We start from the raw sequence: 18881 nt of genomic DNA, 5'->3' as shown, positions 1-18881 counted from the left end.
CTATTTTAATAAATTCATCACTATTCCGAATGCATATTTAATCAGAAAAATCCCAGAGTTCTTGTGGTTACAGCTGCGTGTTTGATCAGATGTTTTTTTGTTTACTCGCAAGCATATGGTCATTCCAAGAAAATAGCACGCGGGGAAGAAAAACATTTATTCACTTCCATTTTCACCACTTAAGGCGTGCGTGCGTGGCTGCTGGAGGTTTAAAGATTTGCAGATCAGATGTCTACTAAAACATGTGGTTACACTTGACTATATGGTTTCATTCATTAACATTAGTTAACTACAGTAGTTAACATTAAACTAAAAATGAACATACTGTACTTCCACAGCATGTTACCTCATGTTAATTTCAGCATTTACAACTACGTACATTGAAAAAATTGGTGTAGAAAAAAATTCACTCGGAAATTGCTAATAAATTTCACTCTATGGAAAGAAACATTAAATTAAACATGACATTTTGAACTAGAAAGACTAAAGTAGTGTTTTTTTGTCAAATATACACCAATAATATTTTTAATAAGTTACGCAACTCTCAAGAATAATTTTAATATGGACATATTTCACATGGTTAGTTTGTTAACTAATGAATCGACTAATGTCAAGACCTTACTGTAGTGTCATCAAGCATTTAAATAAATGCAACTGTAAATACATGCATAATAAATCCATAAAACATGAGATTACGTACAGTACTGTGATTTAGCTAATTCCTTAGACTTTCATTGAATGAGGGCACTCAATATCATAGGATTATGGTAGAAACTTCATCACTGCATCAGTACATTTCAAAATGTAAAATCCTACTTCAACTTCAATTTAACGCATCTATACAGAAATCATGCTGTACATCATGCTCATGTACCATTTATTTCAGCTCATTGTATTCCAGTGTCTTTGATATGTTATCAGGAGACTGGCATGTTTACAAAAAGTGTTATCAAGCGTTCCCGTTCCTCTTGGGAATGTCCCAGGAAAAGAAGTCTGTATGGTGTATGGAAAACAGCAGCTGCCGGTTACAATGGCCTAAACTCGCAAACAATGGCGCATTTCAGAGCAAATGTGTCATATGTTTACACCGACGTGAAAGTGGCCTAAACACAGACACCGATAGCGCTCACGATGAGATCTCATATTGAGGCTGTATTTACCACGTTAAGCAACAGCTTTTGAATAGGGCTTGATAAGCAATCAACAGACCGGCACTTTTTATGCGAATATTCTGATGAAGGAGTTCGCATTCGTGTTAACAGCCGAGCATTAACAGGAACAGGTACAGCTATAAAACCGCACATCTGATTGCTAGAGGTGGGCGACGTAACCAGAATCATATATCATAATATGAGTCATTTTATAGCACGGTAATGGTATATTTCACAATATGATTATTTTTGCTGGAAATTCAACTAGAATTTTTTTTATCTTGCCGTCTCTCTCTCTCACTTAAATCGATTATTTTTTTATTTATTATTTTAGGAACTTAATGCGAAAAATGACGACTCAGAAGAGTATAACTTTGATTCAAAAAGAGTAAGACTCATTCAAAAGTAATTAACTGATATGAAAATAATTTTAATATGGAAAAACAACTCGTAGCTATTTTATTTTATAATTGTAATGAACTAAAACCGATACATTTTAGATTATTAGATATATAAATTAATAGATTTATTCCTAACAAATGAGTAATTCTGACATTATTGCCAAAACTTGCAATTATTAAACTTTATAACAGAAGACAGCAGTAAAACTAACATTATAATTGGATATGTGAAATAATTTTAAAATGGGAAAACCCACATTGGACATTTAGCTTGTTTTTCCTTTTATTTTATTTTATTTTATTTTATTTTATTTTATTTTATTTTATTTTATTTTATTTTATTTTTTTATATATATTTATATATATATATTCTTATTTTATTTTATTTTATTTTAATAGATAAAATTATACCTGTTTTAGGACACATGCATACACACATATATATTATATTTTTCAATTATTAAGTCTAAAATAAGTGCAACAATCTCAAATTAATAAACACTTAAAAACAACTTAAATTGTTTTTTTTTATGTATAGTTCAGGTTCATTCAAAAGTTGTGTGGTTGGACACTAAAAATATTTTATTTTTGTTTTATTAAAATAATTGACTTTAACCAATATTTCAAATTATTCCAAACAAATAAATAAATGCACAACATGGCAAAAAATATTATTAATGGACGCTTGAACTCAGATACATTCAGAACTGTTGTAAAATAGCTCATGCAATTGGATAAATGAAAAAGTATTTTAAGACTGAAAACCCGAGTTTGACATGTAGCGTATTTATCTCTCGTCCCTCTCAGAATCATCAACAGCCTTCCTCTCAGCTCCAAGCACCGCTGCCCCTGCTGCACCCCTCACAGCCCCCTCTATCCCAGCAGCCCCTGCAGCAGCAACAGCAGCAGACGGGACCACGGCTGCCCCCGCGGCAGCCCTCCACGGCTTCGCCCGCTGAAACCGAGGAGGAGAGCCACTGCAAGAGCCGCCAAGGCAACCGAATCTCCATGGAGGCGCTGGGCATCCTGCAGAGCTTCATTCAGGACGTGGGCCTGTATCCGGACGAGGAGGCCATCCACACGCTCTCGGCACAGCTGGACCTGCCCAAACACACCATCATCAAGTTCTTCCAGAACCAGCGCTTCTACATCAACCACGCCGGCAAGCTGAAAGAGCCGCCCCTGGGCTTCCCCTCCAACAACAACAACAAGGACGAGGGCCTGACGGACTTCAAGGGGGACGAGCTGCTGACCGAGCTGGACGAGAGCGTGCAGACCAACAGCACCATGTTCTCCATTAAAATGGAAGAGCACCTGGCGCCCGAAACTCATGCCATGGGACAGGCCCAAACTGAACAGGAGGCGAAAGAGTAACGGACGGCTTTCTTTTGCTTCTGGTTTTATTCTCGTTCACTCTTGTCTGTGTTCCATGAGCGAAACTGTAAGACTTTTTACACGAGACTGAATAATACAGAGATGATTAACTTTCACAGTTTTGTAAAGCGTGGATTATTTCACTGTAAAGACTCGTGCAGCGTTTCAATAATCTGCACAACCAAACAAAATGTAAAAAGAAAAATCCTAAAGGAATAGTTCACTCCGAAATGAAAATGTTGATTCCTTTCAAGTGAATGGCGACTTGGGCTGTCAAGCTCTGAAATGCACAAAGGCATCATAAAATAAGTTTGATGAAAGTCATTTTATGACAGGGTAATGGTATATATCACAATATGAGTTTTTTTTTTTTTTTTTTTTTTTTTTTTTTTTTGGCTGTAAATACAACTAAAAATTATTTTTCATCTCTGTAACTTAAATATTTTATTTGATTTTCTTAACCTTTTTATGAATGGTTATTTTTGCAGTAAATACAACTAAAAATCTGTATTTTATTTCTCTCACTTCTTTCATTCTCTCTTTATTATTTTTTATTTTATTTAACATTTTTTCCCTCATTTCATTTAATTATTTATTTTAAATTATTTTTTTTATTAACCTAATGGATTAAGACCAACAGTACAAATTATTCATAACAAATATACCATAATATATGTCACGTTAAGAGTTTAAAGATCACAAATTGGTTATCCAAACTGAGTTGATGGCCTCAGTTCTCATTCACTTGCATTATATAGAACAGAGCGGCCAGGCTGTTCTTCAGAAGTCACTTTCTGACAGAATTTTCATGTTTGCGTGAACCATTCCTCAAAGCAAACAGTATGTTGCTGTGGATATTTGCTGACTGCACTTGTTGTCTGTTGTTTTTACACTGATTTTGAGCTACTGATTTTAAAAAAAGGAAAGTCAATGGAGTTTGATAGACTTTGATGTTTACGTATGTGATGTTTTTAAGGAAAAAAAATGCATGACATTGGAGAAGAGGGGTAGACAAAGGCCTTAATGATGAGGTACTGAGTCGAGCACTGCTGGCTAATGAGTTCTCTTTGAGAGAAAGAGAGAGAGAGAAAAAAAAAGGATGGCTCAGTCTCTGGATCCCTACGACCTGCAGGTAAACCGAGGGAAAACGGCTCAATCTTATTTGGTTTGAAGACATATAAATATATATATATAGACATATATTAATTGTAAAAAAGTATACAGTCTTGAAGAAACTATGCCAACAAATGCCTTGTACTATATGGCACTGCCGATGTTAGATTATTTTGCAAAACTTTGGTCACTGTAAAATCCTGGATTCCCACAGTTTCAAATGTGAATCACAAACATCGTCTCGCATTATTTATTTTGCGTTCTGATGTTATTACGTTTGGGGAACGTCACCCGGCGCTCTTTTCGTTTTACTGATCTTTTTCTATTTATAATTGTAATTTTGATGGGCAGTAAAATCAGAAGTGTCTTAACGTTTTAAATGGAAAATGTGCTTTAACGGTTGCCTAAAAAAAAGTGCTGTATGTCAAGCAACTCATGCTACGAGCTTCACAATTCATGTTGTATGCAATTTTTACTATCATGCAAATAAGCTTAGGTAACCTATAGAGACCACCTTAGAGAGAAAAACATATGCAATTTGTGTGAAATCGATGTTTGCAATGTGTCTTCCTTTGGTTAACGATCCAATTCAAAGCTATTCCTGTATAAATATGATGTATAAAAAAAGTGGTTCTTTTTTATGAGTTTATTGCAATGAGAACACCAGTTATTTTGTTACGACTGACTGTTTTATAAGTGTTTCTCGGTTTCTTTATGCAGAAATGTTCTAACTAGGAGTGGTTACTGATTGTTAATGACACAATTAAACTGTTTGTATTGTACTCCGAATCTTTGCGTTAATGTGCATTCGAGAATATTCCAGTCAGACGAGCGCTGCTTCTCCCGGGCGGAAGGCGGGATGAAGTCGTATTAGAAGCGTGTTTAAGGGTAAATAGACGGCAGGTGTTAAGGCCCTGTTAATGAGCTGATCTGCAGGGATTGGAGGTGTAAAGCTGTGAAGGTGCTTTGACTTCCCTACGAACTCCAGGTGAAGCTCTGAGACAGTATGGAAATCTGTCTCGCCCATATGGAGGCAAATCATCAGTGACCTCTGTGATCACGGGTTGCCTGAAAACATCACTGTGGTGTTTGCAGGCATTTTTAGAGATGATGGAAGGAGAAATATCCTACTTTGTTGCTTTTGACTTCAGGAGGAGGGTAAGTTTAAATGGAAATAGCTCTAAAAACAGTAAATGACTTGTTTTGCTTTTCTTAGAAACTCTGTATATGCATATACGTGTGGCAGGAGAGTATGTACATAACTGTAATATATGAAACACGGTAAATACACAATTTTGCAGTTGTGCGAGTTGTTTGCTAAACTGAGCACAACCGTTTGTTGTCGAACTCACAGCAGTTCATTATTATTGCAAGTGGGGAAATAACTTTTTTCTTTTAAAGTATGTGAAGTTAAATATTTCAATGTGTACTGTACACTAGCAGGTATCAAATTTCATGAAAATGTTAAATAAAATTCCTTACACCATAGAGGCCCTCGACTGAAATGTGTTCCGGTGACAGACAAACTTCTCCTGTTTGTATTTTAGATCATACAATTTCAACTTTGAAATGAATCTGATAAGATCACTTCTTTTTCTCATTATGTTTTTTTTTCTTTTCACTTTTCACTACAACCCCCTAAAAACCAATTAATGTTCTGATTTCAGAAATGTACACCACATTAAAATGTATATTAATAGCAACAACAAATCTGCTTATAAATCTTTGAAACAAACACTATGTCATACTATATCAAACAATAATTACAAAAGATATTTGAAAATAAACATTAAAAAAAAGCTAGTTGCCAAGGTGATTTTTCTCATTTTCATAGCTCGAATTTAAGTACTTAACTAACTAAAATTAAAAATATAAATGATATGGGCATATTAAAAAAATTAAATTAACATAATGCAATTCATTTCAAAACCTTAACAAAAACTGTTCTCTTTTATAAGGTTTCACAACCAGCATATATTTATTTAGTTTTTTTATTTCATTTTATTTTCAGATAATTGTGATATTTATTTCGTCATAAGTATGACACAAAATATACTCTGTGTATTTTTATTCCATTATAAAAAAAGACACATGACCCGTTTTCCCAATTTTGTATATATAATATATATATATATATATATATATATATATATATATATATATATATATATATATATATATATATATATATATATATATATATAAGGATATGGAGCCTACAGTATACAGTACATACTACATACTGCAGAAAGAATAGTATGTTAGTACGCTTTTCTTTTCTCAATATTTATCCTGGAGAATAAATGAAGACTCAACAGGTTGACACGATAATGGCAGGTTTTGCCTCATTGTGGGAGTATGCAACAATCACCCATCAGCCCTTTGGGACTGCACAGTAAATCAAACAGGAAATGCAGCAGAAACACTAATAAAGGTATTATGATTTGATCTTTATGGAACTGCTCTGTGAGAATAAGTTTTCTGTCTTATGGTGCTCTGTTCACTAACTCCATCTGTTGTTGTTTTTATATAGACACGGAGGCCACAGAAAGTGTGATATGGGCTCAATATTAAGTTCATGTTGCCCATGTACTTTCTCAACAAATGTTTTTGGTCTTTTTGTGAAGAATTTATTAGTGCATCAAGTGAAATAAGGCATATGGCAGATTCTACAAATGACTCAAATGCACAGGAAACTCACAAATGATTTCAATATTACACACTAATATTAGACTGAACTATTTTTAACTACACTTTTAGGCCATCTGATAAGGACTTGAATGCATTCTGGGATTATGATAGGCTACCTCCTAAAGAAGCGTTCATACTGTATTTACAGTGAAGCCAGTAATTTCTGACATGAGTAACAGCATGAATTGGTCGAAGAAATTTCTTTCTTTCTTTCTTTCTTTCCTTCTCTGGTCTTTTTTGTATGTAGGCTATGCATGCATGTGTATGGTATGCCTGCTGGAAGTGGCTTAAAAGGGTATTCATTTTTCACTAGGCCTAAATAAACACAAGCAATTTTATTTTTTAGATATATTTAGCTATATAAAAATGCAATAACCAACAATATTCACGTAGGCTACATGCATTTTAATTAAAATAATACATGAACTGACGGTGACTTAGGGAATATTTTAGACGCAAATGAATCACTGAATCAGATTTTTTTAATCGATTCATTAAAACGGATTCACTGAACTGATTCACGGAAATGACTCAAATTTACCAGTTCAAAACGCTTTGTTTTTTTGTTTTGTTTTTGTCGATCGGAGACGCCGTGAACTGAAAGCGGAAACGCCTGAGATAAGGTGAGTCGTAAATACGTCAGTTAGAAATTGGTGAATGTTATATGATCGAGCTGAAAATATACATTCTCTTAAAAATGATAAAAACTAGACACGTCTGACTAGACGCGCGAGGTTGTAACACTTTACAGTGTATTTCAAAATGCTCAAATGTCTACATTTCTATTTGTAGGGGAGTGGAAATAATTTTGAACAAGTACATTTGAATGGCAAAATATTACTAATATTTATTAAAATGCACAGTTTGTATTAATTAAGAGGTAGGCTGCTTAGTCACACTTTTCCATGCTGGTTATTTTGTTTTAAAGAACTGTCTGCATAGTTGACATTTGTCATTATCAGTCATTGTGGGTGTTATCAAGATCTATAAGCTTTAACATATTAGCCTTGCAAAAGTGAATTCATTTTAAAATACTTGCATGACTGTCTACAAATCTTTGCAATGTATTCAGAGTTTTATTTCATGTTATTAACCTTGTAAACTTCTAGATGAAATCCAGTGACTGCTTCATCTGAATGTCAAGTTGAACCGAGTGCATGACAAAAGACAGATATAAATGCATCCTGTCATATTCAGCTGTCTGTAGAGTCCGTCCAGGGCTTATTGATGTAATGCTTCAAATGATGTACAGTTATTATAAATTGCTCTATTTTCTTTTTTCAAAATCTGGGTCATTGAGAGAGTCTGAAATCAGCAAACTGACTTATGTAGGGCTTCTTGGAACAACCTTATGGATAATGTGTATTTTTGTTTACCCTGATATTTAAAGTTATATGAAGCATCATTGTTAAACTAATTTTTAGGAATTATGTATTGACTTTACCCCAGATAGCACTGATGAAAAAAAAAAGATCTCTTGTAATAGAATTGAAACATCTATACGTTTCTTTTTATGAGCAATAAAACAGGTTAATCCAATGCTTGACTTTACCATAATTAGTATAGCATTTAATTTGATCAAAAATGTTGTAATTTTATATGATGTGATTTAATTTTTTCCTTTCTCTTTGGAGTGTTACAAGCTGTTTGTGAATAGATAAGATCCCTAAATTTGCAAAGACTAAAGTCTCAAAGCCAAAGCGATATTCTTTATAAAAGTTAAGACTCGTCCACACCCTCCTAAAATGCCTCATTTAAACATGCCCCCACATGTCTACGTCACGATGTGGGAAGATTTGCATAACACTGCCCAAATGTTCACGCAAAGAAAGAAGGCGTAACTTTATTGTAGCTGTCACCGCTGCTGCCGGTCCGGAGACGCTGTGTGTTTCATTGTGAAAGCGAAAATACTTTGTTTGGCTTTACTAAAGAGGACACAACTACAAATCAGTGGTTAAGTTGTATTTACAACACTGTTCCAGAACAGTTCAAGACAAATATTCAGATGTGTGTTACGCATTTTCTGGAGAACTTTTTCCTGATCTGCCGCCTGTTCTGACTCGCAGTCTGTAAGTACGTTTTCATATTTAAAGAATTTCTGTAGAATAGCGCTTGTTGTTTGTCATTTCTCCGATCACAAATGCAGACATGGTTTTGCGTTTACGCGGCGCGATGCGATGCAACACGTAAAAAGACAGTATAAGTCTATTTTATCCATTTTTATCAGTTCTCCATTTAGGCTGATTTGAGGGCAGTTGCAAATATTAAGAGGGCATTGTCCTGTTGACACAATGATCAGCCAATCACAGCTAAGTTGAGGCACTGCCGTGATTTGTACTTTTTTTTTTGGACTTTTGTCTTTATTAGAGCTCAGTGAGACAACAGTGAGTGTGAGGGAGACAGAAAGGATGCTGCCTACATTTGAACCTTTATTTGTAGGTGTCACTTGGACAGTATTACTTTAGCGAAAAAAAAATTTGATGTAATTTTTTGCAAAATTTGTACTCTCAACCATTTTCTCATCCAATATTGTTTATTTTTTTAATTATTTTTTTTGAGAGGGCAGTGCCTCTCTTGCCTGGTTTGTACGTGTTGCTGTTGTAAATAGGAGAGATGTGTTGAACAAGTGAACAGCAGCGGCTCTCAGCACAGCTGGATGGCCTGATAAAACCAGAAGAGCCATCCAGTCCAAACAGCCTGATAGATTCAAAGCTAGCACGGCTCCTCTGAGCAGACATCTGAAGAAGCAAGAGGGCAGAGGCAGGCTGGACTCAAAACCTTACTCAGTAGCCAGAATCTGTGAGCTCACCTGCCATGAGTTACATACTCCAAAACTGCACACGAGATGCAAACTGCTTGTACTTTTTTTGCAGCATATATACTGTGCAAATGTTTTTTCATGCATGAACGGTTCAGATGACATACTGCGTTTGTCAAAATGTGCAACCAATACTGCTATTTGTCATCTTTTATTTGCCCCCGGGTTGTTCCGACCTCGTTTTCTTTCTTCCGTGAAACACAAAGATGTTGCATATCGTTTTGCATGCTACTATTAAAAATTACTAGACAGTACATGCACTGTACAGAAGAGAGTAGGCAGTGCACTAGTGTTCCATTCTGAACGCAGCCGAGGAGTGTAATCAGATTCAGGTGGACTCGGGAGGTCCAATCAGATTTATGTCTGTGGCCTGATGACTAATTAGATCTGTAGTCTCTTGATCAGTTACTTCCAAGCCTGTGGTCTCTGCACTGAACAAGCATTGCTCAGCTCAATTAACCCACCCCAAACTCGGCGCCTTACAAAAATAATCGAATTTAATGGTGTAATTGTGCAGCAAGGTACCATTTTACCCCGCTGTAAACCTATGCAATAGATTCAAACCTGAACAAAGCACTGATGACCCTCTACAAAGCAGGTCGGTGGAGATCAAGATATCATCATGCTCAATATTTATCAGTGACGATCTCAAACACCTCCACTTTGCGGCTAAATTGAGATGTTGCCAAGCAACCGCATGGTATAGTGCCAGGAGCGCAGCTTTACAGCGTCCCCAGTTGTGTCTTTTATCTCTTAGAAACACTAGACTGTCTGCCTTTTTCTGTAGAACAAGTTTAAAGGTGTCACACAAAACAAGCAAATGCATACTGCGATGCGTTCCGATGGCATAAGTTTATGTGGTGGCGTGTAGTTGTGGTTTCTGTGTGTGCAAATAGTGGTTTGCAAAGGCCAGTATCCCTTTTACTATTGCTTAACACTGAAAAAAATGTTTTTATGTGTTTTAGATGTAAATATAAACAAATATTAACGGGTTATATTGTACAAAAATACTATTTCACTCTTTCTATAGTACTTCAGAATTTCCCATTTTATTCTGTGTTACCTAAAATTGTTTTCTTAGTGTATATGCAGGATTAAAGGTTTAAAAGGATTAAACTGATACTCAATTTAATAAACAATTGGATTTAGAAATTTTGGTCAAATGGGTGAAAAAAAAAATCCCATAGATTTTAGCCATATTTATATTTTGTAACATATTTTGACTTGTGTCTGTAGGCAGCCACCTAGCAACCGTTCAGAGCACCTTAGCAACCACATACCTAAATGCTAAAATAATGTGACGGGGTTTTGAAAAGGCAAGCATAATGTATTTTTCATACATATCTACTTTAGTGTGTTTTCTTTTGTACATTCAATTGTGTAGCAAATTCGGTGAGCATTGCGGAAGCAGACAAACAAGAGTTTTCTTTAAAAATAAGAATATTTTTGCCTCATGGACAATAGAATTGGTGGGGAAAAAGACCATAGACTCACAAAGGCAGATTTTGATATTTTTACTTGCCAGCAGGCAACCACCTAGCAACCATTCACAACACCCTATCATGTGCTAAAAAGAACTTGCATAGCAACACCTGGGGCTCGTTCTTCACGTCGCTTTATTACATCCGAGATGAAATGTCAGGATATGGCTAATTCGGTTCTTTGAACGCACCTGTTGTTGATGATTGGTATGGCTGGATTGAGTTATCTGAGATAACTGCACGTTCATGGGTTGGTTTAAAAGGGGTTATGTATCGATACTCGAAACCACGATCAGCAATGCAGCGATTGGCTAGCGGAAAGACGGCAACCTAATGACATCATATAATTAAAAAAGACACCTGAGGAAAAAATTGACAAATTTCTGGACTTTTATAAGGAAATAGCCAAGTGAGCAAAACTAAATGTTATAATAGATAAATTAAATGTGCGCCGTTTTTATTTTATTTTAATTTACATGATTCCCAATTATTTATATTCATGATTTCTAATATTTGTACATACGTTACATTTTTATATCAATGTAGTAATTAGCAATTCATTCATTCAAACTTTATATTTGAACAGATTTGTTACATGACAGCATTAATTAAAAGTTTCTTAAGGGTCAAGATCATGTTACCTGCATCTCCTGCGCTCCATCAAGCCACTCAAATTAATGCACGACTCTACATTATCTGTATAGCATGTGTGTAAGACTCGAATACAATTATGAAGCAATTATTTTATGACTAATAAATCTTTCAGTGAGTAAAACTGGCTGTGTTAAAGACTACAATACGTTATTATATTATCTTTAAATTATTATTTTTTAAATTATTATTATTTTAAATTATTGTCCCTGGATCAGTAGGATGCTCTTGTAATGAAGTAGCGGTTGTAGCGGACAGATTTTAAGCATCAATTCTGGTTAAAAAGATGCAATCTAATCCTGTTTAAATGAAATAAGCCTGCTCCCGAGCAGGTTTAAGCTTACTGACCTGTTGCTATGACAGCAACTCTTTTATTTATGAGCTTCGAAGAACCAAACTATGCAAGATCATGCCAAATCATCAACAATCAAATCCAGCTAACTGAGTTAGCGACGTACGAAGAACGGGACCCTGGGCATTGCGAGGCATGTTTTGAATAGGCAAGCTTATTTTCTTAAATATATACTTAAGTGTGGTTGGTTCACTGAGCATTGTAGAAGCAGACAAACAGACAAGAAGCTAACTTTCTGGAGCAAAATATGAGATTTTTTTTTTTGCCTACCGAACAATATTCAAGGCAAAGAAATCTCAGACTCACAAGTGGAGATTTAAGCCATATTTTGGCTTTGGTCAAAAGGCTACCACAATAAAAATATATAGTTGAAACACCCTGGCATTGTGACATGTTTTAAAAGGGCAGGCATATATTATATTATATTATATTATATTATATTATATTATATTATATTATATTATATTATATTATATTATATTATATTGTTATTAATTAAGGTTGAGCCACTGATGTCACATGGTCTATTTTATGGATGTCCTTACTGGGACTTGAACTTGGTGGTTCTGTTGCTGTCAATGCAAAGCTCTCTGATTTCATCAAAAATATCTTCCGAAGATGAACGGGTTTGGAACAACATGAGGGTGAGTAATTAATGACAGAATTTTTTATTTTTGATTGAACTATCCCTTTAACTTTTAAAAATATTAATATTTTTGCCTGGCGAACAATACAATGGGTGAAAAAAAAAAAAAATCTGTCATGGGAGAAATTTGAGCAATATTTTGACTTGGGCCAATAAGCAACTACGTAGCAACCATGTTCTAAAAACTCTTCACATTTCAAAACCCATGTTTTTGCTACATGTGTTTTGAATAAGCAAGCATTATGTATTTTTTTAAATATTGTGTGTTTTATTTTGTAAATTTCCATTGTCTTTAAAACATGAATATCGCTTTAAATGTTTTCTTTGAAGAATTATGACGTTCTTGCTATCAAGGGCTTATGCAATCAGCATAAACCAAAACCTAATGCTGGTTCACTGGCTAGTTTGTTTTTTATTTATTTATTAATTTATTTTTTCAGCAGGAATGGTTCAGGCGGGGTAAAATACTCTGAACAACACAACCACAGCCATTTACTCACTAGGTGTCCACTTATTCATTTTCAGGAAATTTAGCTGAAGTGGCCTCTTATTATCTGAAGTACTAATTGAACCTATTTTCCTTTTCGAAGCCTGTCTACCTGCATTCATTTTAAAGCAATAACTCATGGATGAGCAACACCACTCATTGGCAACCACTCACACTGATGGCTCCACTTATGTGGTGACCAAAACAGCAGCACCTCCCCACAGTCAGATCACGAATCGCAGTGACTTCATCTCCACGTTATGCAATTAAATCACGGTCAGTATACAGTTCTAACCTACAGTTTTCCTGCAAGTGTTGAATTTCTTATAGGCTGCAAGTCCTAATGCACAGATCTGATTTGCATCAAGAAGGTCTAATATAAAAAGATGATTGCTGCAAATAGTTATCACAACATAATAATGTTGTTGTTTTTTCTGTAATATGTTGTAACTTAAACTAAGTGCTAGTACTTGACTAAAGTTTAGTTAAGTAATCTCAAACAATTTTAATTGTTACAACAAATTGCAGCAGAATTTAAGAAAATTATCCATGAGTTTTCTTATTGGCAGTTTGAACGGTGCATGGTTTTTTTTTTTGTGGTGGGGGGTACTCGGTTATGGAAACTTTGTTTTTGTTTTTTTGTTTTTTGTGGAGCCATTGGATCACTTGATGTTAAAGCTAGAGGGGAAAACTATTTCAACATTGCAGTTGGTTGCAACTTGTTTAATGTAAGATCAGGGTCTTTAAGCAAAACCAGTGGGTTAATAGATACCATTTCACTTTGTTACTCAAAAACCTCTATGATGTTCTCTTATCGTGAGCAAAATGTGTTATGTAGTTGTCTGAAATCCTTTTAACAGTGCTTAATTTAACAAAAATCATTTGCTGATGCGTTTGTGGTACAAGTCGGCGGCTAAACCGCTAACATTAAAGCCTGACAGTCCTTTCTGCCGTTAATGTGACAAGCGAAATAACACTTCATGTTGGGCTTCTCACACCTGTTTGTTTAAACTATCAATGAATATAATTTCCACCTGGATCTACTTTAGCCAAACCAAGACAAAACCGCAAAACAGTACGCCGCTAGACCGACCGTACACACACAACTTAGACCTAGCTAGCCATCATGAAGAGAAAAAAAGCACATAAAAACAAATAAAGATAAAACCGGAAAAATGGTTTTAAGTGTTTGAATGGATGAAACAGCTGTGGAGGGATGAATAACTCGTTAGCTCTGTGCATTTTAAACCATTATACCCGCACCTCTCACCTAGCCTCATTTGCAAAAAGGACAGGATTGAGGTGCTAATTAACGTGATAAAGAGTTGAGCAAATCTGATGGTGGCGCTGGATTTTGGAGGGAAAAAAATAATCTTTTACATCTGTATTCTCCAACACTCAGAAAGGTGTGACTTTCATGTTTAATTAATTAAACGTTCTCTTTAACTGTATCTTGACAAATACAAGCCAGTTAGAAATGGAGGAGAAATGTTTGTGACTAATTAATGGTTGATTTCAGAGGGGGGAAAAAAAGTCTAAAACTTGGAACAGATTTAACTTGCAACAGTAGTCTCACACCTGGATTTTCACAGCACTAAATGCTGATTAGCAGGAAAATGAACCATGGTGTGGTGCAGTTAAAGTGAAGCATCACCTCTCAGTGCTTTAACGGAGATGAATAGGGCTAATTCACCAGCTATGGGTGGGGCTGTCGCATTAATTGAACGCAGGCGAAACTCCAAAGGAACACATCTCTGTTTTGTGGCTGATTTACCTCGATTTGTTTGAAGCCCGCTTTTAAATAATTACTCCTTGAGTGGTTTTGCTCTCGCTTAGGGGTTATTACAAAATAAAAGTCCTTTCCCTACATTTTTTACAAATATTTTCAGCTCTGTTTATGTCACTGTCATGTCAAATTTGCAGTAGCTTTAATGACCAGTTGTTGGGAAGAAATGTCAAAGATTTTCAAGTAAGGTTGTTTTTTTTTTTTTTTGACAGTTGCTCACAGGTCTTTTGCCTGCACTGTTGCGATATTGGATGGGCGTTTCTTAGTTTACTTTAGGGTCATTGTCATAATTTTTATATAACATTAAATTATTAAATTTTTGGCTGTGCAAATATAGTTAAAAAAAAATATTGTGTAATTGAAATAAAATGTAAGCTATTTACCAAGGCAAAATTTCTCACTTTCATTTTATTTAAATTGAAGTAAAATAAATAAAACTAATAAATAATAATAATTGTAAAAAAATCCTATATAGAGTTTTTTTTTTTTTTTTTTTAATGACACACAACAAAAATACTAATATGGAACCAGAAAACATGCAAATCAAATATAATTCTAAATATTACCAAAAACTACAATAGTATATCAATTATACTAAAATAACACTGGAGTGAAGTGAAAAAGAGAGTATCTTCCTGTTTATGTCAGTTTAGGATGTTTATGTTTGCATTTACTAGCCAAACTTGAATGTTTAGTTTTATTTGTGATCTTTGCAAAGATGAGCATATTCATGTATATATTTGTGAAATTCTGGTGATAAAATGAGAAATTAATAACATACATGATTTAATTATGCATTATTAGTAAGACTTGACTTTAGACCTGAATCCTGTTATTTGCAACTTAAATAAATTAATTGGAATATGTCATAAAACACGGTCTTAATTATAAGATCTGTAGTGTCATTTCAAATCCAGGAAAGAAGAACAACCTTTTTGTTACCTTTAAATTTTAAATTTTGCTTAACAACAGGGCTGGGCAATATAGATAAAAAATAATGTTTGTCAAACGATTCAATATATATCTTGTGACTGAAGCAGTCTATTTGACTTCATTTTAAGGAAACATCCATTGTAGCCAGTTTAAATGTTTAATGCAAGAGTAAAACAGAAAAGTCTAGTAAAAACTAGTTTTATTAAATTAAATAGTCACATTTTTTTTAAACTAGCATGACTAGCTCTTTAGAAACAGAAGTGCATTACAATAATGTGAATTTTCATAATGTTATTTCATTTTATAGCCAGAAAATGACTATAGTTATTTTTGAGCGGTTTGGATATGTATTTATAGGGCACAATATGTAGCGCTTGCTTTACCAGAATCTTTTTTCTAATTTGTGCACAACACATGTTGAAGTGCTTTAACTTGGTCCCAGGAAATTTGAGTTGTTTTTTTTTTCCCCTTCTTTTTTGATGTATGTGTAAGTTTATATCCATCGTCACCCAATAGTTCATACGCAGCACATAGACTGACAGAACAAAAGCCCAGAGTCATTAAATGCCACAACACACACATCAGTCTCTCGTACCACTGAATTGTTAAATGATGCTGTACAACATCATCATTTCCCTAACTAGACAGCTCCACAATTCATCCAGAGTGCATTTCTTCTCTTATCGGGAGCTGCGCTTTTCAGAAACGTCATTTCCGAGTAATTCACACATGCTGAAACTCGTTTGAAAAGAGCAGAGCGACACAAATAACATCACCGTCATCTGAGACAGGATATGCTCTAATAATAAAAGTCTGTCAGAGAAATTCACAGTATTGAGTACAAAACGAGATTTCAGCACGGCCATAAAAATGCCCTTTGTGCCTCAGCGTTTCCCACAATTCAACCCGAGCAAAATGATCATTCTCTTGGGAACAGAGTCTGTCATGCTTTTTCAAGTACTGAATGTTCAAGTCAATGAGCTCCAAAAATAATGCAATCATACTTTCAAAAAAGAATTGCATATCATCTACTCACACTTAGTTGTGTTTCAACAGCTTTTAAAATGGTGATTAGTTGATTTGAAAGACTTTTGGGAAGTTGACAAGCTGTGGTGTGACATGTTATACCTATTTTTAAACCATTTTTGGAATCCTTTCTTAATTGCTATGCATGCTTCTTTATGCACTTATATTAATTAAGAGACCAAATGTTTTGTCTTGTTTTCCAGTCAAAACATATATAAACGTCCTTAATATCAAATGCTTGAATTTAATTTATCTTGCTTTTTTTTTCTTTTCAGAGAATATATCTTAAGTTCCTTTTTCTTACCCCACTGGCAAATTGTGTTTGTCTTGTTTTAAGCATAAACCTCTCTCAGTTCTGTTAGATTTATGCGTAAAACAAGAATTAAACCATTTGCCAGTGGTGTATTAAAATAAAAATAATTCAAGATATGTCTTTTGATACGTCTTCACGTCATATGCAATTTTGCTTATCTTGTTTGAAGGACGTTTAAGTGGAAAACAAGGCAAAAATACTGATTTAGAAAATCTTTTGCAGTGTATTAAAAGCAAAAAGGTGTTTAAACCAGGTCTAAAGATATACACCTTTCCTTATACAGTCATATTAACTTGCAATATTGATGTTAATTAAGAAAAGAAGTTCACAGACACGTTGTGTGCCATCCAAACCCATACAGTGGGATTCAGTTTTCAAGTGCATGTTTAAATCACACCATGCACTTCTTCTAGAAGTATAACTTTCAAGTCTGTGCACCAGTGCCATCATCATAATGAACGCTAGCTGTTGAACAGGGCCGTTCTGGCCAAGCAGATCAGCTCTAATCATTCAGATTTTAAAACCTGTGTGTTTAATGCACAGTCCCTTGGCTCTTAATTGAGTCTTAGAAAGCCCCTATCCGGCGCATCGCCTATCCTGCATACAAATGCGCAACTTTCTATGTCAGCGCCATCTACAGAGTCGGTGTGAGAGCAGAAGGCGAACGAGGACAGAGCTGTATGAATTTTAATTGCACTCACAGCCACATAGCCACAGCTACAGTGACACGCTTACGTTCCCCGAGGTATAAAAATTTAAAACCAACTAAGTAAAAAAGAAAGTTTCCGTAAACGGGTGGTGGGGGGGGGACATATAAGTGGCATAGCCGAACGAGTGGTGCGGGCTGCCTCAATTCCCCAAAGATGGTTTATTATTCCATGCTAAAATGAAGCGGGGAGCAAGGAGTGGTAGTCAGCGAAGCGTCGGAGTTGCTCTTTGAAGGCATTAAAAAGCTGAACGCACAACAAAGACCAGATGTTCCAGCATGCTTTATTTATACTGCCATCAGCTATGTTCTGATGTCCACGAAAACACTTTACACCACTTTTTCTCTGTACTAGCCGAGGCCTTTTTAACACATGCTGTAATACTCCATAATTTTTGTGCTTTGTCGTTGCTATTGATGTGTGCGGCCCAGGCAAAATGAACTTTGAGCTGCTCTTGGAAACTAATGCAGTAACAGAAAGTAAAATCAGTCAGTCTGAAGCATCTCTTTTGTTATTGCTCAGAGTTAGAGAGTTTCTCATTAAACTTTGGACACATGATACTTTAAATCATATGACAAGAAGGACATGGATGGATATTTTGAGTATCTCGTGTAAGCTTGCACAGATCTGCACTTGCACTTAATTAGACAAATATGATATCTACTAAAAATTAATTTACTAAGAATTATTTAAAAAAAAAATTAAATCAGTTTAATATTATCCTTTTTCCAAACTGATTGCCATTGCATAATAATAATAATAATAATAATAATAAATAATTATTACTGCTCAATACCAATATATGTCAGTGCTATAGCATGCATATCTACTGTTATTCCACAGATCTCTGCACTTGCATCTTATAAGACCAATATGATAATATTTCTAATATTCGTAAGTTTCTGATGTTTTTCCCCCGAACTATTTGCAATTTGCAATATTCTGGGCAAC

At 34.9% G+C, this 18881-nt stretch overlaps 1 protein-coding gene and 1 long non-coding RNA gene across 7 annotated transcripts in view; both read left to right on the top strand.

Moving 5' to 3' along the window:
* Positions 1-4821, top strand: part of LOC109105506 (DNA-binding protein SATB1-like) — a 56428-nt gene extending 51607 nt beyond the window's left edge. For all 6 annotated transcript variants that reach the window (XM_042741737.1, XM_042741735.1, XM_042741736.1 and 3 more), the window contains one exon: positions 2360-4821. In XM_042741737.1, coding sequence (XP_042597671.1) covers positions 2360-2926 — 567 coding nt within the window. In that variant the 3' untranslated portion in view covers positions 2927-4821. The remainder of the gene's footprint in view (positions 1-2359) is intronic.
* A 2428-nt stretch (positions 4822-7249) lies between these two features.
* Positions 7250-18881, top strand: part of LOC122140047 — a 32685-nt gene continuing 21053 nt past the window's right edge. Inside the window, exon 1 of the long non-coding RNA XR_006156774.1 lies at positions 7250-7353. This is a non-coding gene — a long non-coding RNA (uncharacterized LOC122140047). The remainder of the gene's footprint in view (positions 7354-18881) is intronic.

Source organism: Cyprinus carpio, chromosome B16, assembly GCF_018340385.1.
Source record: "Cyprinus carpio isolate SPL01 chromosome B16, ASM1834038v1, whole genome shotgun sequence".
Classification (NCBI taxonomy): Eukaryota; Metazoa; Chordata; class Actinopteri; order Cypriniformes; family Cyprinidae; genus Cyprinus; species Cyprinus carpio.
This window is presented reverse-complemented; position numbering and strand designations above follow the sequence as displayed.